Source organism: Desmodus rotundus, chromosome 3 (genome assembly GCF_022682495.2).
Source record: "Desmodus rotundus isolate HL8 chromosome 3, HLdesRot8A.1, whole genome shotgun sequence".
NCBI lineage: Eukaryota > Metazoa > Chordata > Mammalia > Chiroptera > Phyllostomidae > Desmodus > Desmodus rotundus.
In genome coordinates, this window is record NC_071389.1 from 176,950,128 (window position 1) to 176,977,450 (window position 27,323).

Genomic DNA, 27,323 nt, shown 5'->3' on the forward strand with positions numbered 1-27,323 from the left:
ACTGGTTTGTTTGTTGGGGGTTTTTTTTAGATGTAGGCTCTCGGTGATTGATTCTGCAAGCATCCAGGGCCTTCAAAATCTGGCCCTAACTCACACATCTATACATTTTCTCTACTTAATGTTATGCTCCCTATGCTCCCTAAACATCTCACCTTCTATTACAAATTAAAGTCTTCACATTCATCATTTAAAACTGACAAATAGAATCCAATAAAATTGCCAACTTGTTAACATCTATGTTTTTATCTAACCCTAAGGCAGGGGTGTCAAACTCCTTTTCACAGGGGGCCACATCAGCCTTGTGGTTGCCTTCAAAGGGCCGGAATAATTTTAGGACTGTATAAATGTAACTACTCCTTAACAGTTAAGGAGTTGAAATTACATCGGCCCTTTGAAGGAAACCACAAGGCTGATGGGGCCCCTGGTGAAAAGGAGTTTGACACCCCTGCTCTAAGGTAAAGATCTAGGTTTAGCCTAATCTACCCGTTTTTTAAGGTTCTTTTTTGAGCACATTTAAATGTATCATTAGAAAATTTTCCATAAAGATATTTTAAAAATCAGCTTGTCTGCCTTGTTTTCAAATGCATCCAGTCATACCTATAACAAAGTTTCAACCTATCTTCTCATCTGAAACTGTCTTTGAAGGGAACTTAAAACCATTTTTTAAAATTTGTTTGTTGGTTTGGGCTTTTTCTGGCTATTGCTTCTAGAGTCATCTCTCATTTTAGTTTCAAAATTTGCATGGTTGCCTTTTTTTAACCTGGCTCCAAGAACCGGTCATAATCAGGCAGGTATTGCTCGAGGTTGGCTTCAGGTTTAGGCTTATTTGCATCTACCATAAGATTCTGTATTTTACCTAAGACCCCAAATACTGCCTCCGCTTTTGGATTTACTGCTGCTGCTTATACTCCTTCGTCCTGGTTACAGTGGTACCATCCACTTGGTCAAGTTCGTTAGATCCTGAAGGGCAGGTCTGACACAACAACAATTACTGCGTGTTCAGAGTTTTCACAACCTTTCCTATTTTCACTGGCTTCAGACTTACACGGAAACTGTCCTGTTCTTAACCTCCCATCGGGGTCCTGGATGAAAACACGATTTTCAGTATGAGTTACACGTCAAGACCGCAAACGCCGGGGCTCTGGGAGCCGGAGCCGTCTCCCGAGTTCGTAAACAAACTCCTGCGCAGGCGCACGGGCAGCCCGAGGTTAAACGACTTGGCTGGTAGCCAACTGGATTTTTAGTAGTGAAAAGTGCAAAAACCAAACTTTGTGTGCTAAGGTGATAACCTGTTTGGCTGTTTCTTTCTTTCTTTCTTAACATATCTCTGGATTTTGTCTCCGGAGAACATATGCGGCCCCAGGGGGACTCGCAGAGAAGCCCTTCGAAGAATTCCTCCGCCCCAAGAACCGCCGCCAGCGGGTCGGCTAGTTAGTTATACTGGCCTCATTTGTTCTCGCTGCCGACTCCAGATCTTTATTTTATTTGACTGCAACACTAATTCACCCGGGCTCTATTTAAAAACAAAACAAAACTAACAAACAAAACAAGCCTCACAGAAAGAGCTCTACTCTCCGAGTTCCCCAAACATCGCGATATCTGCCTGCGCGGAAAGCGGCCGTTTACGCCCCTGCACCGCCCCACCCCCCAACTCCGGGCCTGAATACGTTCGCGCCTGCGCTGGACTAATCGTTTTAGCGCGAAAAATTTCAAAAGTTTATGCTTGGTTATAGCCAACCAAATTTGGCCCTGGAAGAAGGTCGGTCACGTTGGTCCGATGGATGCAAGTGCACAACACTACATTCTCCGAGATTTTGCAGTCACAAATCCACATGTCTGTACGGTCGTCCCCTTCCCGTTTGTATGTAGTTGTCTGTGAACTCTGTGAGCAGGCAGTTACAGCCAATCAAGCAGTGAAGGAGTGGGCATGGCAGAGCTGACCAAAGTTTTAAAATAGGGGTAATGAGTTCTATGAGTGGACGATAACTGGAAGCGACAAAGGAATAAATGTGAAGGGTCAAGATTTTTTTTATTTTTTTATTTGATACTATTTTACTGGAGGCAAGAGAAGATGTGAGTGTGAGCTAAGGTAATACGGTGGGAAGGAGATGGGAAATTTTGAGAGGTAAATTAAGGCTGTAACTATGAAGCACAACCATGAAGTGATACTAAGAAGATAAAACTGTTGGCCATGGAGGAAGTTTCCTTAATACAGAAAGGCAGAAGTGCCAGATGTTTAGTCTATGATGTGTAAGGTGAAAACTGGGAAATCCATAAGTGTGGAACAAAGCAGGATTCTAGAAGCCATAGTCCTGGGCAAACTGCAGTTGGGATTAGAAAGAACAGGTACGCCCTGGCTGGTGTAGCTCAGTGGATTGAGCGCGGGCTGTGAACCAAAGGATCACTGGTTCGATTCCCAGTCAGGGCACATGCCTGGGTTGCAGGCCAGGTCCCCAGTGAGGGCCGCAAGAGAGGCAACCACACATTGATCTTTCCTTCCTTCTTTCCCCCTCCCTTCCCCTCTCTTTAAAAAAAAAAAGAAAGAAAGAACAGTTACAGTAACTAGACTCAGAAATTTGGGAACTGTTTTGAGAGAACTGACTAATCTGACCTCTTTCTCTCTCAGGATACATGGGACACCTGCACAAGCATTGGGTTTTGTCCTGCAACACCCAACACCTGAAGTGTTCCCTCCCAATGAGGCCCTTGGTCCCTACCACCTTCCACAAATCCCATACCTCAGCCAGAATGAAATGTGGATTTTATGGAATGACGTGGTTGAAATTTAGCTACCAAGTTACTTAGATGTACCACTGGCACATTACAAAAGTGTACATACTTCTAGCCTCTAGCCTCCCAGGTCACTAGCTAGAAGAATCCATTTTGATATTGGCAACAGTCTTAGGCAGCTTAGCCAGTATATTTTGATCCTTCATGCACTGTCTGGAGTGCAAGGCCGAGGATGCTGATGGAGTACATAATTTTGCTAGACCAGCAAAAGAATGTCTTTTAAGTAAGCAATACAACCACAGGGGTTAAGCTTGCAGATTCAGAATGGAAGTATTATACTTCGATAAAGACCCAGACATGATAGTCCCCTATCAAGAAGTTCTCCATGGAGCACTTCACTTCATTTTGACAGCCTAAAGTATAGCCTAACATCTGGGCTATATGTGTGGAGTTCATGAGAAAATGTTGCAGGAAAAATCCACGGATACAATAGGATAGGATTTCAGGGGTGAAGCCTGGGTTTCTTGTTTTAGGGAGTGGGATCATCCAGCTGTAAGAGGCATGACACATCAGTATGGTGTCACAGAAAGTGTGTGGAGTTGGAAATTAGACCTGGGGTTTGACTCTTGGATCTGCCAATCACTCTGTGTGACCTCTATGAAGTCTTAGTTTCCGTCCTTGTATAATAAGGATAACAGTGCCTACTTCACAGGATAAAATGAGGTACTACTGAAAAGGCAACATGAGTTAGTAGCTTAGAGCTTGGTATGTGGTATGTGATCCACAAATGAGATGGCATTTATGCATGCCATCTACCCATCAAATTGGATGCTCTATGTAGCATAGGTCCATCTCTGTTTAGAGAGGCTTAAGACAGGTTCTCTACCTTGCCTGCATCACCTGGAGAACTTTTAAAAAGTCTAATGCTCAGGCTTTGTCCTAGACCAATTAAAAAATAATTTGTGGGAGTGGAGCCCAGAGATCAGTATTTTTTAAAGCTCTTCATTTTGCTACTAAGGTTGAGAACCACTGCTTTAAGAGTTTCCTTTAAGAAGAAGGAGGAAAGAATTAGACCTGTGGTCTGAGACCACCTGATCTGGATAGCTGTATATTTGAAAAATTTCTGAAGGAACAAAGGCTAGGGCTTGAGATAAGCAGATAAGTGGCACATAGTGAGCTATGTTCAGAAGAGAGACCTCTATAGGAGGACTTCCGGTCAAGATGGTGGTATAGGCAGACATGGCTCGCCTCTTCGCACAACCACATCAAAATTGCAACTAAAATATAGAACAACCGTCAATCAGAACCATCAGAAATTGAGTTGAATGGAAGTCTGACAACTATGAAATTAAAGAAACCACATCCATCCAGACTGGTATGAGGGACACAGGCTGGAACAGGCTGGTTCCACACCCACTGTGTGTTGGATAAAAATCCAGGGAGATATCTCAGGAGTAAGGAGTCCCAGTCCCACAGCAGAATCCCCAGCCCAGAATTCTAGTGCTGGGAAGATAAGTTTCTATAACTTCTGTCTGCAAAACCAAGCGGGGATTGAGTTGGTAGAAGAAACTTCTGGAGCCCCAAGCATTTCCTCTTAAAGAACCTACACATGGACTCACCTATTCAGACTCACACTCTCTGAGCTCTGGCACTGGGGTAGCAGCCTGAAAGGTACCAGTGGCATACAGGGAGAAACTAAAGTGTCTGGCATCAAGGTGAAAAGGTCATTGTCCCTTTTCTGAGCCCTCCCCACACAGAGCCACTGAGCCGGCAAGCTGGTGCCATATTTGAGACTCCATCAACCTGGCTAACACTATTTGACCCATCTTGGAGATACCCAGAGACTCTGTCCCACCCAACTTATGGGCCCACCCAAACTGCTTTTCCATATGAATGGCTGGTCTTGGCTCATGCTATACAACTCCCTAAATCCTCTCAAATAAGCAACAGGTGGCCTAAATGAGCCCCAGGCCCAGCACTATCAGCAGCCAGCCTAGATTCACAGCTTGGCTTTACCTGGGAGTCTAACCAAGCCCAGTACAAGTAGCAGATATCTCAGATTGCTTTACAGCTCAGGCAGGGTGGCCCTGGGCAGGGCACAGGTTGGAGCTGACCTTGGTCTGCACCACCCAGGAAACCCATGGGCAAGTGTACCCAGTGGACAGCTACCGACCATGTCAGAGCACCACCACCCTGCTCCTGCACATCTGACCCTCCATGGATGGTGGAGGTTGGTGGTAAGTAATCACAGCCAATTCTTCCAGCTAACTGGCCTGAGTAAATCCCTCCCATTGATCTGCCAACAGCAACCAAAGCCAACTACAAGAGGAAGGTGTACTCAACCCACACAGAGGGCACACCTCAAGTACCCAGCTTGGGTGATAGGGAAGGCTGTGCCACTAGACCCAACAGGACTCCTATTACATTAGGCCACTCTATGAATACGTGGAGTCAAAGCAGCTCTATTTAATACATAGATACAAACAGAGGGAGGCTGCCAAAATGAGGACACCAAGAAACATGGCCCAAAATGAAAGAACAGATCAAAACTCCAGAAAAAGAGGTAAACAAAATGGAAATAAGCAATCTATCAGATACAGAGTTCAAAACATTCATTATAAAGATGCTCAAGGAACTTAGTGAGGACTTCAACAGAATAAAAGAGATCCAGTCAGAAATGAAGGATACACTAATTGAAATAAAGAACAATTTACAGGGAAACAGCAGTAGAATGGATAAAACTGAGAATCAAATCAATGATTCGGGACATAAGAAAGCAAAAAATAACCAACCAGAACAACAAGAAGAAAAATGATTCCAAAAAAAATAAGGATAGTATAAGCAGCCTCTGGGACAACTTCCAGAGGTCAAACATTTGTATCATAGGGGTACCAGAAGAAGAGAAAGCAAGATATTGGAAGTCTAGTTGAAAAAATAATGAAAGAAAACTTCCCTAATTTGGTGAAGGAAATAGACATGCAAGTCCAGGAAGCACAGAGAATCCCCAACAAGATGGATGCAAAGAGGCCCACTCCAAGAAACATCTTAATTAAAATGCTAAAGGTTAAAGATAAAGAGAGAATCTTAAAAGCATCAAGGGAAAAGAAGTTAGTTACCTACAGGGGAGTTCCCCTAAGACTGTCAGTTGATTTCTCAAAAGAAACTTTGCAGGCCAGAAGGGATTGGCAGGAAATATTCAAAGTCATGAAAACAGGGACCCACAGACAAGATTGCTTTACCCAGCAAAGCTATCATTTAGAATCGAAGGGCAGATAAAGAGCTTCCCAGATAAGAAAATAACAAAGGGAATTCATCATCACCAAACCATTATTATATAAAATGTTAAAGGGACTTATTTAAGTAAAGAAGAAGATGAAAACTATGAACAATAATATGGTGAAGAATACAAACCTATCAACAATTGAATCTAAGAAACAGACTAAGCAAACAAGAAAAACAGAGAAAGAATCATGGATACGGAGAGCCTCGTGATGGTTGCCAAATAGGAGGGGGTCATGCGGGTATGGGTGAGGAAGTGAGGGGATCAAGAAGTACCAATAGGTAGTTACAGAATAGTCATGGGGATATAAAGTACAGTACAGGAAATGGAATAGCCAAAGAACTTATATGCATGACCCATGGACATGCACAATGGTGGGGGGGGGGTAGTGCCTGAGGGAGTGGGAAGTGCTGGGTGAAGGGGGGCAAAAGGGGAAGATTGGGATGACTGTAAAAGCATAGTCAATAAAATGTAAGTTAAAAAAAAAAAAAGAAGATAGACCAATACAATACATGTTAGGTATCCAGATTTAGGAAAGGTCAGTGACAAAGTCATTAACATAGGTTCCGGGAATATATAGGATGTTCTGTAGAAATGAGGAATTTGAACCTCTCAAGCTGATGCTTTGATCTAGCACAGGCAACGTTGATGATGATGTTTTTATTGCTTTACCACGTGGTGAATCTTGAGCTCTCAGCAGGCCTAAAGGCAGTAGAGGGGTGAGATGAACTTTTATAACCTGCTCTGCTCCATTAGTTGGGGAGAAGTATCAAGGCATTTTTGAAGTGTATGCATGTGGATGTTCTTCTCCAGTGGGATGGTGCACATGGGAAAGCATGTACAGGAGGCCATTGATGATGAAGCCTCTTCTCAACCAATCAGGGTTGAGGTAGGGGCTCTAACTACCCAAGTCGTGTTTTGGTACTAGCAGATGAGAAAGGTGAGGTTCAAGTCTGTTTTTGTGGACTTTTAGTGAAAAACCCTTTGGAATAGGAGGGATGTTATAGAATTTGAGCTTCTAAGGACAAGGTTCTTTCTCATAGGTCAACTCTTGTGTCCAGGAATATAAGTAATTCAAAAGTTGAAACCACATCAGTTATTGGATGTCAAGACCCAAATGAGTTAGCAATAGCCAGGAAACCTGCCACATAGGGTAACCTGTCTCTAACTGGGTTCCTTTTCTTGAGAAGCACATTAGTTTTTTAGCAAGTGAATTGGCGAAATGGCTAAACATTGTCTCCTGGGTGAGGAGACAAGGGATTTAGAGACTATGCAGAAGTCAATAATTAGAAGTTATGAAATGGGTGAATAGCAGATTATCCAGAAATGTGGAGTGGAGTAGGGTAGAAGGATAGGAGACTCTGGGTGAGGAGGGGAAATTTTGAGAGTTAGAAACAGAAAAATCCCAAGTGGTGACACTTTAGTTAAGCTGTTATAAAAGCATGTTAAAATGGGAGTGCTCTCTGAGATCCTATGACAAGAACTATCAGAGACAGACCACCCTTACTTAACACACTACAGAAATATACCCAGGAAAAGTAGGTTTCTTATTTTTTCTAGAGTTTCACCTGTGTACCAGTTATCTTTTACTGCATAAAAAAATACCCCAAAACTTAGTCACTTAAAACAATAATAAAGGTTATCTCCTAATTTCTGTGGGTCAAGAATTTGGGAGCAGCTTAGCTGGGCAGTTCTGGGACTGTAGTCAGTCACTAGACTAGGGCTAGAGGATCTGCTGTCAAGGCCACACTGCTTCATATTAGGCATAAAATTTCAGGCTATCCCACTATTAGCGATGTTAAATTTGATCAATTGGTTAACACCCCACCCCAGACTCACCATTGAAAAGGTGACACATTTCCCCTTGCAGTTTGTAAATAATCTATAAACAACCTGTTCCTGACAACTTGTGATCTGATGGTATGAATACCTTCATAGTCTTTGCCTTGCCTGAGTCAGTTATTTCACTGGGGTTCGCAAAAATGGCATTCTAATCATTCTATTATGCACTTACTAGCTGACATACTTCTGTAAAGGAGGGCTTTCTTGTAAAGAAACGATTTTAATGAATCTTTCAGTGAACAATTGGGCAACGGTTTGCTTCTAGTTTTGTTTAAACCAGTTGGGAAGATCCTGACTTTTTAAAGGATTTGTTACCGATTATTGGAGCTATTCACCAATATCTCAATAGCATCCCCAATATTTTCAGTTGTTTCTTTGCTTGGTTCCTGGATTCTTAAATCCAGGCAATGCACCATTGTAGGATTTGAGGTAAAGGTGGATGAGAGGTTCACCATTCTGTGGCAGAACAGAAGAAAAAGTACTAGGTGGGAATCAAGAAGCGGCACAACACCTTGACTGCACCAGTCCTGGGGAAGATCAGTTTTGGAAAGCATGCTTGTGGACGGCAAGGGTCGAGAAATTAGTTCCCATAAAACTTGTGTGCATGCTCAGGGACCCCTCAGAAAGTTTCTGTGTGCCCAGTCTGAGGACCTGCTCTGCAGGACCAAACACTCTGAACAACTTTTGGTTGATGACAAGGGAAGGCAGAAATAAGGCAATTTCAAGAATGGCTTTCAAAATAGTAGCCTGGATTTGAAGCCTTATTGTCTTCATGTACACTCCTATTTTGAATTTCAGAAGCCGGATACTTCTTTCCATTCCTTTTGTGGAGTAAGTGGAGCCATACTTCCTATCCCTAAGGCAAATTCATTCAGTAGGCAGAGGAATAAAAATCACTCAAATCATTTTCAAAATATTTTTCTAGCTACCCAAGTATTGTAGGGTTTTATGGGTTTGGATGGAAGACAATTGTCTCTTTATCTTCTTCTAAATGGCTAGGGATAAGTTTTGTGACTAGAAACAATATTTTACACAGAATTAGTATTTATATAGCATGCTTTGTAGCAGTTATTAATAATATTCTGATTCCTTGTAAAATTATTTATCATTAATACTTGATGTACACATTCAATCATTCTAAAAGAAATGAATAATTTGTACTTCTTTTTGGTCTCAAATAATTTAAAGCAATCTTTTCTATTTCTCCTGTCAAAGGACCATAGAAATTAATCATATCACATTAAATTGACAAGTTATTTTAGCCTAGTCCATGATTTATGATGCCAAATAGTATAGTATGGTGTACCTACTCTGGGGTCAAGATTAGTTTCAAATCCTAGCTCTCACACGAACCAGCAGTACAGTTTGGGGCATATTATTTATCTTCTCTATGCCTTAGTTTACTCATCTGTAAAACAGGTATGTTAATAATAGCATCTGCCTTGTTATTTGATAGGAAAATTAAGTGACATCATGTGCTAAATACCTGGCACATGATAAACATAAGCTGTTTTGTATTTATTGTTGTTATTGACTAAGAGGAAAGATGACATCTAAGTCACCACCCTTCTGGTTTCCTGACAGTTTCTTCAAACACATACTGGCCTTCCTGATAAATGAATTTTCTCAAAGTGGCAAGTATTAGAATTAACAGAGTTGAATTTCTCTGTGAGTTAGAAAAACTAGAAAAGTTTTCTAGTTAGAAAGACTGGAATTAACCTGACTCTTCTCCTAAAATAAAAGGAATAAGCCATGGATGATGAGCCAGGAAGGAGCTTCAATTTCTTGAAAACATATTCCAGCTCCCCTGTGCTACCTCTTCTCCTATAGTTTGCATTTCTGCACATTGCAAGTCAAGAATTTCTTTCCCCAAACATAAATATTCAAAATTGCCATAGTTAGGGTTCTGAGTTTAAAATAATCACTTATATACCAGCATTATGAGACAAATATATACCTGGTTTAAATTTCTGACTTGGGGAAGTCCAAATGTTATCCAAGGAATTAACCTTATTAATCAGATTTACTTTTATTGAAAATAATTTAGCAAATCGCATTAAAGACTATTTTTCTGTTCTCCTGTAAAATTGTAAAGCATTTAAAAATTGTTCCTAGTGACACTATCAGGTGTGGAGGTAAAGCATTTCCCAGTGAAGTCTGTAGGACTTTGATAAATGGCTTCACAAAAGTCAGAAGTCCCAGCCTGACCAGAAATCCGTTTCTCATGTTCCTCCCAGCCCCTGGTGACAGAAGTTCATGGTTATTCTATGAAACCAGCATTTTCATCCAGTTGCACCTAAACAGACTTTTAAGGAAAGAGGCTGTGGAGGATGGAGGGAGTTACCATTGCAGTGTCCATACTAATTCCCAGAATCCTTTCACGGTTTAGGGTCGGCAACAATTCAGTAAGGAAAGGGCCTGTTAAGTCAATTTGGCTCTGAAAATGCTAATTGAAAGTCCTCCTCAGCAATTCAGCCCTTTTCCCTTTGCCTTTCTGTAGCCAGCTGGGTCCCATGGTGACCGGTTCTGAAAGAAATCATCCCCTTCAGCAGTTACCTAGCGCCATGGCAACCAAGATGTCAGCAAAGCAGGAGAGACCCCGGAACAAAACAGCTCCTGCCCAGCTCCCACCCTGCCACTCTATTGCCACCCTGCCTAGGCCTGGGGATGGGGCTACAATATGCAGACATCCACACTCTAGAAATCCTGTGTGTTCCCATGGTTCCTCCCTTGAACATACATATATGCGCATATAGTAAATTATGTTATGAGAAACACAGAGCATATTCCTCCAAAACATAGAGCATATTTAAGGAGTGGGGGTGGGTGATGGGATGAGGACAGGGAGGTAGACATGGATGGCCTTTGAGTTTAATGATATATAAAAACTACATTTCTATTTATAATGTAACAAACAATAAATTGATAAACAGGGAAATTGGACCCCTAAATATATGGCTGGCCTGATTTCTATTTAGACAAAAGGCCTCAGGGAAATATTTTTATTTACCTGAGAGTTAAATGGACCAGGGGAAAAAAATGGCTTTAGCGAACACTGAAGTGGGTGTAATGCTGTCCGTGGTGCTGAATACTCCGTTGTCCCAGATGTGCCAAGGGGGCTCCCGAGGCTGGTTAGGGAACACCTTGCCATGTTAGTGTATGGATGATAAGAAAGAAAGGGGCTGGGGACAAAGTGTCATTCCTCTCCCTATGAAGCAACTCTGAATGCCCAGGGTAAAACGGCCAGATGAAAAATAAAACAATAAATAAAGCGTAGAAGGCTGGAGGTTTCGATAGTTGAATCTTCCCTTTTCATACGGAGATTTTTGGTTAGAGCCAATCAGATTGGATTTCTGCTGCTTTGCTCCTGAAAGGAAAAGTGGGGGCAGGGAGAGAGAAAATGGCCACATTCTCCCCTTGAGCCACATGATCCATTTCCCATGTGACACATTCCAGAGCCTTGGAAAAGAGAAGGGAGGGGCACCACAAGAGTGGGGCTGGGGGTGGAAAGATGGTTTAACAGTCTACTCTGCACAGCGTCATTTTGTCTCCCTACCAGGAAGCAGGCTGTGAGCCAAGGGAAAGGCAGAAGACAGGTATGAATGTGTCCCCAAGCTTTGCTGGCGGTTTTTGGCATTCTCCAAACTCCCGTGCAAGGTCTGTTCCTGACCAAGAAGACCCAAGGAGACCGGCTTTAAAATCGAGTCCTGATGGAGGTATGTGCTAGTGATCCCACAGTGTTGTGGCTGAAATTTGGCTTAGAGGACGAAATACCTTCTCTTTTCCAGGCAATTTGAAGATTTTTGTCTTGGTTTATTTGATGGTTAGGGGCTTTAGATTTGTTATAGGTCCAGAAAAGATGCCTAGGTAGTTCTGCAAAATGAATAATTCACCAGAGTAAGTGCCTGTTGAAGAAAAATTAGATAGAAATTCTGTATAGTGATACTTAATAAAACAAAGAATTGATGAAAATGATTTTTTCTTTGAACCCTGGAAAGAGGAAAAAATATTACTGAAACCAACTAGAATTCATTGCCACTTCCATAAAACCCTGTTTTATCCCTTTCCAGCTGCTTATTCTGTGCTCCTGTCCCCAGAGGTTATTGGCAGTGGACTAGGGAACCTGAGTGGGCAGGCGTGCTGTGTCTTTGTGCTGTGCAATCATCTTCCCTCGGATGCTCCTGCTACCAGGAGTGCTTGGGACTGTTTCCAGCGCTGGTTCTGGGCAGTAGTCTGCCGCTGGTTTCAGATCTTGTAGAATCGCTCCCAAGAGGGCCCCCAGCAAGTTCTCAAAGGACTCTTCCAAAGTTACAGGCTAAAATAATCTGCCATGCCCTCAAATCTCAGGATCTTTGACCATTTCTACCCAGCAGAGAGAAGGAAGCTAGCAAATTTATATTTCTTGTCTTTATGTTACAACACTTACAAAGTTCTTGCTCTACAGGGTCTGGCAGAAGTAAGGCCTGCTTGAGTGTGGTTGGTAGGGTAATAACATGGGTGTAATAATTTATAGTTTTAATTTGAACATTTCACTTAAAATGTCATGTGGCGTGCTTGAATGTGATATTGGTATGTTATAGTATTACATGCTTATGATTTTGTCATAAAAGATTTTGTAATAAAAAAGGGGCATTATCTGTGCCAAACCCTGTATGTAAAGCATCAGTGTAAGCACAAATAATCAGTCATCTAATCCTAATAATAACCCTGTGAAGGAGGTGTAATTAGTGCCCACATTTTAGTGATGAAGAAACTAAGGCACAGAGAGGTTAGAGAACTCTCCCAAGGTCACACTGATAGTAAATACTGGAAACAGGATTTGGACCCAAGAAACTTGACCCCAGAGTTCATGATCTAAACCACTGAACTATATTGCTTCTCTGCTTGTGTTATTTTAAATGATGTCAGCAGTTGATTTGGTTACAAATTTTGATCAGCTGATGCTACTAGAAGATTTAGTCAGTTTGCCTGGCTAAAACAGAACCCCAGTGACATCTATATTTAATCTTGAATTATCCCGATAGCCACATTCTGTACCCCAAATAACCCAGTAAGTAATTGCCTGTTCTCTTCCCCTTGTGCTGTATAGATATTTAGTAGTAAAACACTGTGTTTCTATGGTGACCAAATGATGTCTAAAGGGAAAAAAAAGAAATCTAAAATTACATCATGGTTGGGTTTTTTTTTAAATTGAACCTAGAAATCCTTCCAGCATTAGAACCTAGTAATAATACCAGCCTAAGCATGTTCTCTTTACAAGCATTTACCTGGTTTTCAAAATAAAAGAGATTAAAAACTTCTAAAATTTTTAATATAAACTATGATATCAAACTGACTAGATTTGGTGCTTTAAAATAATATTATCATACTTTAAAACAAGAGAATAGATCTCTTTGCAAATTATTTTAGGTTTTTAAGGGAGAAAGAGGAAAGGTTTATTCAACTTCTGGGAATTTCTGAGACATAAGGATTTTCTTCCTTTGGTCTGTGTGGTTTCCCTCCTGGCCCTAGACAATACAAGATGACAGATCTCATGCTTATATGCTGTGGGGAAACTGAGAATTTACTAGATCAAAGATACAAAGAGGAAGATTAGGGATCGGAAGCTAAAATTTGTGAAATTCTTCACAAAATGAGGTGCTTCCCTTCAGGGTTTCATTGAAGAACACTTTGAAGAGTAATTGTGCCCCTTGGAGTATTGAACTTTAGTTAGTCCTTCAGATTAAGCCTTTCATCCCTGCTGAAATCTACATTTCCCCGAGACAAGTAACACTTTCACACTAATACAGTCATCTGAAGGGAGGTTCCGGTATCCTCCCATCTTCGGATTACTAGCACTTAGCACCAGGCCTGGTTTATGGTAAGCTCTCATATATACTGGCAAATGAAGAATGGGAAGACTCAAGACTGACACTATCCTGCTGGAGCCAGTTTGGGCTCCATGCCTGTTTTGTTTTGCATGTGTTGGCAGGGAGGGTAGTGAGGAGATAAATGTGCAGTAGAAGAAAACTTGGCAACAGTCAAAACTGTGCCTAAAACTTAAGGTATGCGAGTCGGACTGACCCTGGAACAATGGTAAGAGCTCACAATGGCAAGATGTAGCCACCAGTTCTTTCCTGGGGATTACCAGTACCCCTGGCATTTTATTTATATTTAGAATAAAGTTCTTTTGATATTTTATTTTTTAAACTAAATTCATTGGGGTGACATTGGTTAATAAAACTAGATAGGTTTCAAGTGTACGTTGCTATGACACATGGCCTGTATATTGCATTGTGTGCCCACCACCCAAAGTCAGATCATCTTCTGTCACCAGCCATTTGGCCCCCTTTACCCTTTACTGCTCTCCAGTGCTCCTTCCCTCTGGAAACCACCAGACTGTTGTCTGTGTCTGTGTCTGCTAATATTTTTACTTACATCCAGATGGAGGCACCACTAGCAGTCTCATTCTGCTCTGATGTTTTGCCTGGAACCCTTTCCCAATATTGAAACAATTAAATTCGGGTTGAGAGTTAATGTCTTGAGGAGGTCAGTTTCTTCCCTGGGCCTCCCTGTCCTAACGGACTGTGGACCCCAGCGCCCAGAACACTGCAGCAGGAGCTCACAGAACTACAGGATTCCTCCCAAGAGATCCCCGGGATCTTCAGTGTCAGAGAGGGTTGGAGCCAGGTGGCCTTTCCCAACCCGTCTGCAGTTAGGACCTGAATCCAAAAGATTGTCTCCTAGCATTTGAAATGTCGCTTAGGATTTGAATTCAAGTTAACAGACTAATTAGGGTTAAAGTAGTTACCCCTCTTGATGATGTACACAAATATAACTTTTTCTCTTATTTCTCTATCTAATTAAGTTGCTAAGGAGAGGAAGAGCGGGGTTGTGAATCAGGTATGCGTCCTTGAATTCTATTCCCTCATCCTACCTCCAGTGTTCATTACCTGCAGAGTGAGCTGTGCAAAAGCAGCAGCCCCGCTGGAAGCACCAGTGCTGCATGCCCGCCACACTGAGGCAGGACTTCCCGGACAAGCAGGTAGGCTAGTGCACCAAGAGGTGTCCACCTGGTAGCCTAGCTGGGCTTCATACTCATCCCTTGCAATCTAAAAGGGGCTGTCTACTCAACCAGTTAAACAAGAGAAGACAGGAGAGAGAAAGCGGAGAGGCTTTCCCTGGAGGGGGCACTTTGCCCAAGTAAGCTTTCAACCTGGAGGCTAGAAGTGAAAGAGGAAAGCAGAAGAGGGATGATGGGCATGGGTGAAGGATACAAAAGAGTCATGCCTCTGCCCTGCCTTCTGGTCACAGCAGCCTGCCCACTGCTAGTAAACCTGGCCGAATGAGTCATGCCCTGCCAGCATAATTAGCAAATCCTTCCTGGGGCATGTATGTAAGGAGGGGGAAGGACCAGACTGGGTGCAGTTTCTCCTCTATGAACCAAAGCAGAAGATGAGATGTGAGGAGAGGTGGCCGATCCAAGAGGACAGTTTAAAAAGCAAAGAGGAGTTACCATCGTGAGTGTATTTCCCTGCCTGTAGATCACTTTTCCTTGGCTAAACTTTTAAAGCATTCATCTCCTGGAGCCTTTCATTCAGCAGACCTTCCTAGGCTCCGGTGTCTGTCATGTTTAATCCTGATGGAAGCCTTATGATATGCATTACTAGCCCCAATTTCTGATCAGGAAACTGAAGCTCAGAAGATTAACTAGTCTAAAAATATATGGCACAAAAATGTATGCACATTAACCATGTGAAACATATGCAAATATACGTTTAATCATAGTTTCAGTGATATATATGTGTGTGTATATATATGTGTGTGTGCATAATTTGTCCATAAAAAGATACATTGATGCAAATTCAAATCTAACTTTTGCTCCATGAACTTGAAGGTTGCTTTCTTGGAAAATCCTGATTGCAGACAATGGTGCAGATCAAAATTTGCCCAGAGTGTCGATGTGAATTTGATGTGAGACAAATGAAAATGTTTCTGAAGAATAAGAGTTCTTAGTAACTCCCCAGTCAGTGCTTATGCTTGATTCTTAATGAATCTTTCACCTTCTTTTCAAGTAGCTTTAAATCACATTTCTTATCCAGCTCTTTGCTTCGAGTGTAGGGAGTCTGCTCTTTGCCTCCCCACTTCTTTCCTATTTAAGTCTCACTAGTAGAGATGTTGATACTGAAACCAGAGCTTGGAAATGAAACTGAACAGTTACCTCCGAAACAACTGTTTGCCTCTACTTTAACTCATCGAGCCCACAGCAGGTATTCAAAAAATGTTTGTTGTAATGAGTTAAATTGAGTATGGTGACGTAAAAATTCCTTAGCCAGGTTGTTCTGTTCAGAACTCAAAAGATCCCCACACTGGGAAGAGAGGCATGGAGAATTGGTAGAGGACAGTTGGGGTTCTAGTAAATGTTTCTTCCCTGTGGAAATACAGGTGGTGGATAGGAGGAAAGCAAATGCAGGTGGCAAGTCTTTGACCAGACCACTTCTTGCAAGGAATCTTCAATAAAGGGTTGTTGGCACACCCAGGATAATTATTGAGGAGGGTATGTCAATGGCCCTCCTCAATAATTTGCCCTCGAGGCAAAATTTGGCCCCTAGGGGTTTTTGGAGATATATCCTTCTCTTCTTGGATGTCAAAGGCTCACAGTACTGGCCTCCAGTAGCCCCAAACAACCTCCCTCTCTTTTCATCAAAATGCACTCTCAGTATGAGCTCTTGGCTAAGCGAGGGTGGTAGGTTATAAGTTAAATGAGTGTGTGTTGTTCATCCCAATGTCTGCCTATCAGCTTTAGTTCCTAGAGTTAATATGACCTTAGAAATCATCCAGACCAACTCATTCATATCGTACACATGGAAACAGAGATTCAGACAGATTGATTTACTTAAGGTCCTTACACTGATGATAAAAAAAAAAAAAAGACCTGGGTTTCTTGACGTGCTCTTTATTGTTTATAAACCCAGGTTTCTTGGCCCCCAGTTCAGCATTTAAGGCAAAGTAGAAAGCACCATACTCTTTAAGCCTTTCAGGATTTTTAATATCCTAGATGCTGGTGGGGTAGTAGAAAGTGATAATAGGATGGCTGGTATAAATTTTAGTCTTCATACTCAATTATATAAGAAATGGTATATTGGGTTAGTTTCTATTGCTTCTATAACAAAAGATCACAAAGTTAGTGGCTTAAGATAATGTTTATTGTGTCACAGTTCTGCAGGTCTGAAGTCTGGTTGTGCTTGGCTGGTTTTGCTGCCTAGTCTCACAGGCTGATATCGAGAAATTGGCAGGTCTGTGTTCCCTTGTAGAGGCTCCAGGGATGGTTGCCCTCCTGAGCTCATCTGGATGGTTGGCAGAATGCAGCACCTTGTGGTAGTAACATTTCCTTGATGGCCGTCAGTTGGGGACCACCCATAACTCCTACAGGCCTCTCTGATTCTTGCATGTGGGCTTTACTTGGGAGAGCGAGCAACAGCCTGTCAATTCCTCCTCACGCCTGGAATCTGTCTCTGACTTCTTCCGCTCATCTGTCTGCTACCAACCAGAGAAAAGAGTTTATTAGTTTGGGGTTATCTGGATAATCCAAGATACTCTTCCCATTTTAATTTCTATAACCTTAATTATATTTGCACTTTTGCTACATAACATAACTTACTGACAGGTTCCAGGGATAAGGGTGTAGACATCTTTCGGGGGCCATTCTGCCTACTACACACATTCTTCCCTTTAAATAACGATAAGGCTCCTACAGTCAATAATGTTGTGATGACTGGGTGTGGTGCCAAGTGGGCATCAGGGGGTCACTTCATAAGGTAAACAAACGTCTAATCATTGTGTTATACACATAAAACTAGTATGTTATTATATGTTAATGGTCATGGAAAAGTAAATTAAAAAAAGAAGAGATAAACTGCCAAGAAAAAGGGAGGGGGCAAGTCTTCATCCTACCAGGCTACTGGGAGACTCAGAGACAAACGTTGCTGGGACTCTCTTCCTCTTCCTGGGTCCTGGGTCCTTTGCTCTTCTACAGAGCAACGTATGAGTGTTGGTCCCTCTGGCCGTGGATCCCCTCTGGTGATAGCAGACACGTAATTATGGTCTGATCTGGTGTGGGCCCTCGAGGGCTGGTGGATCTGCTGCTTTGGTATCACCCCTGGGGCTGTGGCCTCTTCCCAGCTGGGCAACACTAGGCCTTGGGCCCTCCTCCCTGGCCGTACTCCTGCCTTACCACCTGTCACGTATCTGGAGCCTAATGAGGAACTGAGGCCAGGGTCCCAGAACTGCCTTAAAAAATAGCTTTATTGAGTTATTATTTACATATGATAGAAACACAGATCACCATGTGTGGGATATTGCATGAGATATACATATGCAAAAAAATGTTATTTATTCGAAATTCACATTTAACCGAGCATCCTGCATTTTATCTGGTGACCCTATCTTGATGACACATTGTGAGAACATGTCTTACCCTCTCTGGTTTTCCTGTCTCACACCCCTACAGTCATGTGGCTACCTGGGCCTTGTGTAGTTCTATAAAGCACTTAGCTCAGTGTCCACACCATGGCCATAGCTCAGGGCCAGAAGGTAAGATAGTCACTCAGAAAGCTTCCAAAGAGCCTATGTGGCCTCTTTAGCCATTTAGCATAAATTCAGGGATGTGTTCATAAGTTCAGGGCACTGGGATTGCCCAGTAAACGCTGCACTCCTGGAAGTGATGGGCTGGGAAACGTTTAACGCCTCTGCCAGAAAACCTGATTTGTAGTGTTTGTCAGTTTCTGTGGTGTGAATATTCCTTCCTTGGCTGATTGACAATACCAGTGTGATGTCATTGAACTTGGGGTCGGGAAGACACGTGTACAACTGTCTCTAGGGAGCCCATGCAAGCCAGCCCTAGCCCACCACCAGTGCTCGAGGTGGTTCTCATTTTTTAAAATTTTTATTGTTATTCAATTAATACATATGCAAATCAAGCCTATGTAACAATGAAATGCTTAAGAGAAAATATCTTACCACTATGGTATTTTCTATAGTAAAACTATTAACATTTTTAAAAGCACACAGTTTCCTACTTGGGGTAATGCCATTGATAAAACTATTTCCTCCCTTCAATTCAGACTGAAGGATAGAGTTATGCTTTCATTCTGCATTGAAAGGCAACAATTAATCATCTGCCATAATGAATTTCTAAAACTCTCATATTTTTTATTCTGAAGAGAGGCTGTATTTCCAGACCAACATAGCTACTGCACTTTTAATGCTAAGCCTCCATCCAATATGTGCTGGTGGTGATTTTTTTCCCCAAATGTTCACTATTTCACATATTTCTGAGCTAGCACGTTGAACAGATGTATCTGTGGATTAAGAGTCTGTGGGGGAATAACTCTATGTTCCTATGTTTGGTTGGAGTCAAGAAAGACCCATCTATGTATAGCTAATTCCACCTTCTGAATTCAGACCCCGCCCTCCGTGGTCTCCCTGGGCGTGAAGCCCCAGTGGCGGTGGGGAGCATGGGCGTTGTTGGAGTGAGGCAGTCCTAGGGTGGCCACTTTCCAGCTGTGTGTCCTTTGGGAAGAGCTTCAGCTTTTTCACTTGTAGAAAAGGCTAGTAATATTTCCTGCCTCTAAGGGCGACACATAAAATATCTGACATAGAAAGCACAAAATACGTATCAACTCTTGGTAGTATTGATGTTGTAACTACTGTCATCATTGTAATTAATCTTATTGCTCATTAATAAACAGCCTTATGTATCTGTATAGGTCCAGCAGATGCTTCCCATTCTACAGAAAATATTTGTTTTATTCCCAACCAAATCATATAAAACCTCAATATTATACAAATTCTGGTTTCACATTAAATTTTTGAACAAATCTCAGAAATAAAAACGGTCTTCCTACATTGTGAGAATGTAAATTTGTATAATTTTAAGAGGGGGGAATCGTTAGGATTTTTTGACTCTGAAAGAAACCTAACCAGCAGTGGATGAGCATAGCCAGGAAGAGCTGCAGGCAGCACTGCCAGGGAGCAGTTGGCCCCCGTGCCCCGGGTTCTCGCTGCAGCCCTCTCATCAGTTCACAATCATTCATCCATTCACCCACCCGTCACAGTGCGATCTTCAAAAAAATTCACGTCACGACTCTCACACAAATACAGCATGAACATGTCAAAGATTTACGAACTTGTTACTGGAGGAATTGATGAGATAATAAGGCTGATTCCAACAGCATTAGAAGAAACAGGTGATTTGTAGGGCTTTGTGCTTTTGTTTTTTTTAAACGAATGTCAGCATAAGATTGCTAGGTAGTCACAAAACTGGAGAATGTCCTACAGGGCAACGAATCTGTAACCTTTAGGGTTATTTTTCCTGCTAGACAGCAATCTGCGTGTTACCGTGGAACTTCACAATGTCTGGACTCTAGTCACATAGTAAATAGCAAAATCAAGGACCGATACATTCTCCCAGAGAATTAGTTCTTGGAGAGTCCCATCTAACAATGTCCTGGCATGACTTTAAAAAGATTTGCTCTCCTTATTTTCAAGCATTGTATCACTTTTATTAACACATCTATCCATTTCTTTGTTCAGTAAACCTTTATTAATATCTGTATGTTCCAGGAATATGCAGATAAAGACACAATCTCTGTCCTCAAGGAATTTATAACATAATGGGGAAGATGAACATTCAAAATAAAATTTGCAGCGTAAAATGATAGTCATATCCCCTCTCAGGCTCCCAGGATCCCATGACTACAGAGGTCCACCTAATCCCTAGTTCTATGCCATGTCAATTTACCCACCGTTTTCCCTGGTTATATGTTAAAAAACATTTCTTGGAGCCTGATAGATGAATTATTCCTCTCTTAGATACTATATAGAGATATATTTTTACCCAATGGAGTGTGTCACTTGGCAGCATCAGAACTGGTTGGGAAGAGATAGGTTGAGCAAAAAGAGAGTAAAGAAGTCTTTCCTTTTGCTCCTAAAATTATTGCATATGAATGACTTGGAAATAGTTGTGAATTAAACAGTCCTTATATTTCCAAAACACTCCCTTAAAGATGTATTTATTTCCAAATTAATGGAGCAGGGAAACCTTTCTGAAATTTGACTTGTGGACACTAGAGTTTAGGTATAACATGGCAGACAATTTTTTCCAGGAGGGGGGTCAGGAGTGTGTCTGAGGACACCTGAACTACCTCCCCTTCCCTTAAACAAGAGTTCTGTTTTGTGTAGCAGTTGACCTGGGTGACTTTAATTTCACTGGCCCTGCTCGTATGTTTTCCCCTGTCTCCATGGTCACCAATGTGTCAGCCGAGGGAGAATACACAATGATGCTCTGTGTGCTTGTAACTCCATGCAGAGCCACCTTGAGTAGGGCTCCTGTATTTCAGTTCTCTGTCCTTGGGGATTCGACTGAGTAAATATTTAATAAGCAATTATTAATGTAAAGAACTTCAGTGGAGGCTATAGAGGATGGGAAGAGAATAACACCCTCCTTCCAGGAGCCATGGTTTAGTAGGGGAAGACAGAAACATGGAAGCACTTCTCAACAGTGATTCTTAATCCTGGATGCACAGTAGGGTCACCTGGGGGACTTTGAAATGTCCCGATGCCCAGGCAGCACTCCAGACCAATTCAGTCAGAGTCCTGGGGCAGGACCCAGCCGTCGATATTTTTGTAAAGCTCTCTGGGAAGGCCAGTGTGTTGCCAAGCTAGAGAACCATGGGTCTAAACCAAAAGAAGAGAAAATGCTGCAGGAAAGGACTAGCCAAGTGCCGTGTGAACAAGGATACCACAACCATTCTGGATATGCTAATACTGCTATCTGCTGTCTGACCACATGGCAGCCCACAAATGCGGAAAATGTAGCCTCTCACTGTAACCATGGGAAAACTTTAGGTCAGTTTGATCGTAGGGCGTGTAGAAACTATATCCTGGGGTAGGTACGGTCTGCAGGAAACTGTTTCTAAAGGGGAAAAGGGCCCAAAAAAGATCAGCCCAGAAAGAGGACCCCCAAATTCATTCCACATGTGCATGTGCTCTCTCCCTCTCTCTTCCTCTCTCTCTTTCCCTTGGAGTTTTCTTTTCTTTTTTATTACTCGCCTTTCTTCCTGAGAGAGTCCCATTCCTTCTCAAAGACTCTGCTTCAAACCTCACCTCCTTTGTGAAACCTTTACTTTTCTTCTTCCTCTCCCAAGCAAAATTGGGGCCCTATTTTCCTCTAGAACTTAGGTCCTCATCTGGTTTTAGCACTTAATTATAATTATTATAGAATTTATTTATAATATGGCAAACAGTTTATTTATACATTTACCTGTTCATGGGCCTTATCTTTGTCTCTTTAGTACCCAGCACAGTTTCTTGGTTTATAGAAACCAAGAAACTGAATAAAGAGAGCTGTAGCAACTTCAGGTCGAATCAGAAAGTCATGCCATCATCAGGGGAGACCTAGACTCAGGCACGCCCCAGGTTCCCTTGTCCCATCTCTGAGCATCAGGGTCCTGTGCTTCCAAGTGATGGGGCTGGAGAAATCAGCAGACACGCTCGTTGGTGTGCAGGCACTGGAGGGCATATGGAAGAAGGCTTCACAGAACTTGAGTTGTAGGGGTGAGCAAGTTCCTTCTCTCATAGCAGAGTTTTGCCTTGAGAGAAACAAAAGGAAGTTCACAGGTTTTAAGTGAGTGAATTACTGACTGTGGAAAAGTGGCCCTGCCGCCGGCTCCAGTTTGATTTAGGCCACAGGATCCCCAGAGAATTAGGAACAGTTCTTTCTGTCTGAAAAAATTGCATGTCTGTTTTATTTTTAAACTTTAAATAATTTTTAAAAATCGTGTTGCCTCTCTTTTTTGGCATCTTGTATGCTTTACATATGAAGGTGGCAAGATTATTTCTATTTTATCAGAATAAGGGTCATGCATTCTAGATTTTCTAGGACAGTGCTAATTTTAGAGTTTAAGTTCTGTTTTTAAACTGTGTGTCCTGATTTTTTAATATGGAAAGTATGGTTGCTATTCTTACAACTGACTGTCAACTGGCCAGCCATGCTTGAAAGTCTTTTAGTAGCAAAATATCTTAATTACCTTACATTTCTCTTTGAGAAATTAAGTAGGGCTGCCTCCCGGACCAAAAAAAAAAAAAAAAAAAAAGCCTGAAAGTATCACGGAACTGGCACTTGGTATACATTGCTCTGAGCTCCAGACTTGTGTTGAATGTGGTTTCTTGGTGAAGACAATTTATATTAACACTCCTCTCCCTACCACAAATTAGTGCAAAAACCTTTCTAGGAAAAACAGGTCGTTAAGAACTGTTTTTTAATCCCACTTCTAAAACTTCAGCAATGTTTCTTTGTGAGGCAGTCACAGGAGCCCCACGTGAGGGGCACTAGGCCCTTTGAGACCCTGTTGCTGGAACCGCACTTCCCCGCCCCCAGCCCCATGCCACCGACACCAGATGGAATCGCTCTGGTTATTATGGCTTCAATTGCGTTCTCTTTTGCCTAATAGAGTCAGAACAACTTAAACATTAATAATCCCACTGCGATCAGAGTCACCTCAATTTTAATCAAATGGTCCACAATTAAGCAATTTTTTCACCTGTTAAAAAGTGTAATTTTTTTCCTCACTGAATAGTACAAAAAAGATAAGTGCTAAACTTTCTAATATTCTTTTATATCTAAGGATCACAAGCTCTTAAAAAGTGGCTGAGTAACTTATATTAGGTCACTTTTAATCATCTGAATGCATAAGGTTTCTAGAAACCTGGTTACATTCTTGAGAAGACATCTTGTATGTTCTTCAGTCAATATGTCATTTTATGAAACAGTAAGTAGAGAACAGCATTAACAAATGTCATCGATTGGCGGCAAGGTTTAGTACATGAGCCGCATGATCTTTTGGAAAAAGCAAGCTATTTTCAGGTGTCATTACATTAGGAGCTACTTCTGGCTCATGCAGAGGTGTTATTTACGGTTGCTCCATGTGCTTCCATAATGCTTCTGTAATGGAAATTCTGCAATAAGGGCAGGGAGGGTCCTTTCCAGGAGCTCACTCGTCTGTATTCATAGATTCCTGTTAGCTATTTTCATAGTGTTTGCCTCAGCCTGAGTTTTCCTCTCTTGCAGCCTCATCACTTTAGTGTTAAAACGTTCAGGAACTTCTCACTTGCCCAGAATTTCAACAGCTATTCAGTTGGGGGTAACACTCTTACTGTGAGCTCTCTAACTCTCTGCTGTCCACAGTGAGTGAAGGGAAAAGGACATGTTTAGGAGTGGGGCTTGTTGTGAGTTCTACCACATTTGACTAAGGGTCAAGAGGGTGAGGCCAAAGGGAGCTTGTGCTGGGATCTGCTAAAACAGCTCCTGCAATGAAAGAGAAATAGAGCCAGAGCTTTTTCCTGGATAATAGTCATGTCTTCCTGCCAGAGCACAAGGCGTACTCACTGACAAATGACAACCAATCTAAGTGTCAAATAAGATGGGAAATCGATCTCTATAACACCCTTTTAACAGGAGGCTTCGTTCTTCTTTTCTTATCCAGAACTAAGAGAAAAAAAATGAATATGGTGTTTGCTCACAGAATGGATAACAGCAAGCCACCCTTGGTTACTCCAACACTTCTGGTGCCCTTCCGAAACCACAGTCACCCTGAAACAGCCACACCTCTGCCAAGCCATGACCTGACGGAATTGTATGGGGAGCACGGCTGGATGAGCAACAGGACAGACCTGCAGTATGGACCGAAACCCGGGGAAGTGGCCACAGCCAGCATTTTCTTTGGGACCCTGTGGCTGTTGTCTGTCTTTGGCAATTCCCTGGTTTGCTTGGTCATCCACAGGAGTAGGAGGACTCAGTCCACCACCAACTACTTTGTGGTCTCCCTGGCATGTGCTGATCTTCTCATCAGTGTGGCCAGCTCACCTTTCGTCCTGCTGCAGTTTGCCACCGGGAGGTGGACACTCGGCAGTGCCATGTGCAAGGTCGTGCGGTACTTTCAGTATCTCACCCCAGGCGTGCAGATCTATGTTCTCCTCTCCATCTGCATCGATCGCTTCTATACCATTGTCTATCCTCTGAGCTTCAAGGTGTCCAGAGAAAAAGCCAAGAAAATGATCGCAGCATCATGGATCTTTGATGCAGCCTTTGTGGCCCCTGTGTTCTTTTTCTACGGGTCCAACTGGGACAATCATTGTAACTATTTCCTCCCTTCCTCTTGGGAAGGAACGGCCTATACTGTCATCCATTTCTTGGTGGGCTTTGTGATTCCATCTGTCCTCATAATCTTATTTTACCAGAAGGTCATAAAGTATATTTGGAGAATAGGCACTGATGGCCGAACTGTGAGGAGGACAATGAACATTGTCCCAAGGACAAAAGTGAAAACTATCAAGATGTTCCTCATTTTAAACCTTTTGTTTTTGCTCTCCTGGCTGCCTTTTCATGTAGCTCAGCTGTGGCACCCCCATGAACGAGACTACAAGAAAAGTTCCCTTGTGTTCACAGCGATCACATGGATATCCTTTAGTTCTTCAGCCTCTAAACCTACTCTGTATTCAATTTATAATGCCAGTTTTAGGAGAGGAATGAAGGAGACTTTTTGCATGTCCTCGATGAAATGTTACCGAAGCAATGCCTATACTATAACAACCAGTTCAAGGATGGCCAAAAAAAACTATGTTGGCATTTCAGAAATCCCTCCCACGGCCAAAACTATCACCAAAGACTCAATCTATGATTCATTTGACAGAGAAGCCAAGGAAAAGAAGCTTGCTTGGCCCATTAACTCAAACCCACCAAACACTTTTGTTTAATATCTCAGAATTCTTTCAGTAATTGTTATGCACTAGAAATTAAAAGGCTTTAACTATAAAAGCTGAAGCCATTTATATATTTTTTCAATCAACTTTCTGAGGGAAATGTTTTCTTTTGTAAAATGCATTCACTTATCGATTATAGTTTTTATAGTTTTAATTTTAGTTACTTTTCATTTTAGAGGAAGTATTCATATTGAGCTCCTTTTACTGTATTAGTTATATACACAAAAAAGAGAATGCATTCCTACTTTTTATTTGCCATTAGGTTCAAAAAGCATAAACCATACACGCAGTTTTTGATTGATGAACCAACTGAGTTTTATTGTTTCCATTTTCTCCTCCCTCCTGAAATGCTGTACCTGTGGGCTTCTGTTTTAAATGAAATCCCCTCTGTCACACATTTCAGAGACTTGTATTTCTTTTATTAAGGAACATGAGGAAGCGTTAATATTGTATATGTTTTTACATTACCTTCTTCTAAGTAGTCAGTCCAGAAAGCACTCCATATACAGTATTGAAAATATACCAGAACTGCTGGACAGTCTTCTGTGGTTGAATTTTAATCAGGATTCTTAGGGAAAGAAAACTGACAAAGTTGGAGAGAATAAGAAAATTATACCAGGCTCCTAACATGGTACCCGGTGGTATGCACTATGAATCTGGATTCATGTGTCTCCCACACAGGAATTCAACAAAGGTGACAATGGGGGGTGGGGTGGGCTTCAGAGTAGAGGCAGTTCTCCTATCTGGCTCCAGGTTCCCATAGACTTAGAGGAAGGAGTAGGGATGCATCCTTTGAGGTGGAATTGGAATTTCTCCTTTGCTTATAACCTTCCGTGAAAGCATTATTATAGCCAGCCTGCCCATCCTGCTCAGATGTACTTCCCTGTGGGCCTTCCATCAGAGGTTTACCCAGGATGCCTGGAGCTGACTCCCTGGGCCAGAGTTCTCGCTCAGGAAGGACAATATTACCCACAAAGCATCGGGGACAGTCACTTGCCAGATAAGATTAGCAGTTTTGCCTCTCCTGGTGGGCACAATCCTTCCCTTTACCTCTCCAGCATTGCTGCTACCTGCTCAAATTTACTGTGTCAGAGAAACATAATGAAAATCTGTTGGGGGTTACTTGACTACAATCAGTCTTGAGGCTCCACCCCTCTGTAAAAACTGCATGTAAAGGAAACAAAGAATTAGAGATTTTTAGAGAAGGGATGTTGGGAGACCCTAGCACAAGCCCCTCACTGTTTAGAAGAGGAAATTAAGACCAAGAGAGGTCAAATTAAGGGTAAACTAAAATGTCTTCTACTACCATTCCAATATCCTTTCGCGCATCTCCTTGCCACGGCATGATTCACTTATTGAAGAGAAAACCCTCACTGAGTGCGGAAGAAAACCAAGAGCATACACAATTCCCCACTGTTTGGTTAATTCGATAATTCCCCTGGAACAGAGACGACTTCACGGTGCTGTAATTAGTGGAAATGCAAACCAACTTTGTCAAATTGTTTTGCGGAATGACCGCTTGATGGCACTGTGGCTAGTAGGCAGAGCCCGCCTCTTCACAGTGCCTGTCCCATTGGTGATTTCAGAGAAATCCTGTCTCATAGCAACAAGACAGTGAAAATTGCTGAGCACCCAGAAGCAGCTGTAGATTAACTAATCAATCAGTGTATTC

At 42.1% G+C, this 27,323-nt stretch overlaps 1 protein-coding gene across 1 annotated transcript; it reads left to right on the top strand.

Moving 5' to 3' along the window:
• Positions 1–11,369: 11,369 nt before the first annotated feature.
• Positions 11,370–25,937, top strand: GPR19 (G protein-coupled receptor 19). Its single transcript, XM_024575856.3, has 2 exons — positions 11,370–11,568; positions 24,376–25,937. The coding sequence occupies exon 2, from the start codon at positions 24,392–24,394 to the stop codon at positions 25,643–25,645; it is 1,254 nt and encodes a 417-aa protein (XP_024431624.1). The 5' UTR covers positions 11,370–11,568; positions 24,376–24,391; the 3' UTR covers positions 25,646–25,937.
• The last annotated feature ends 1,386 nt before the right edge of the window (positions 25,938–27,323 follow it).

Coding starts and splice junctions, on each gene's coding strand:
- GPR19 (XM_024575856.3), top strand. CDS start 24,392: ATGAATATGGTGTTTGCTCACAGAATGGATAACAGCAAGCCACCCTTG.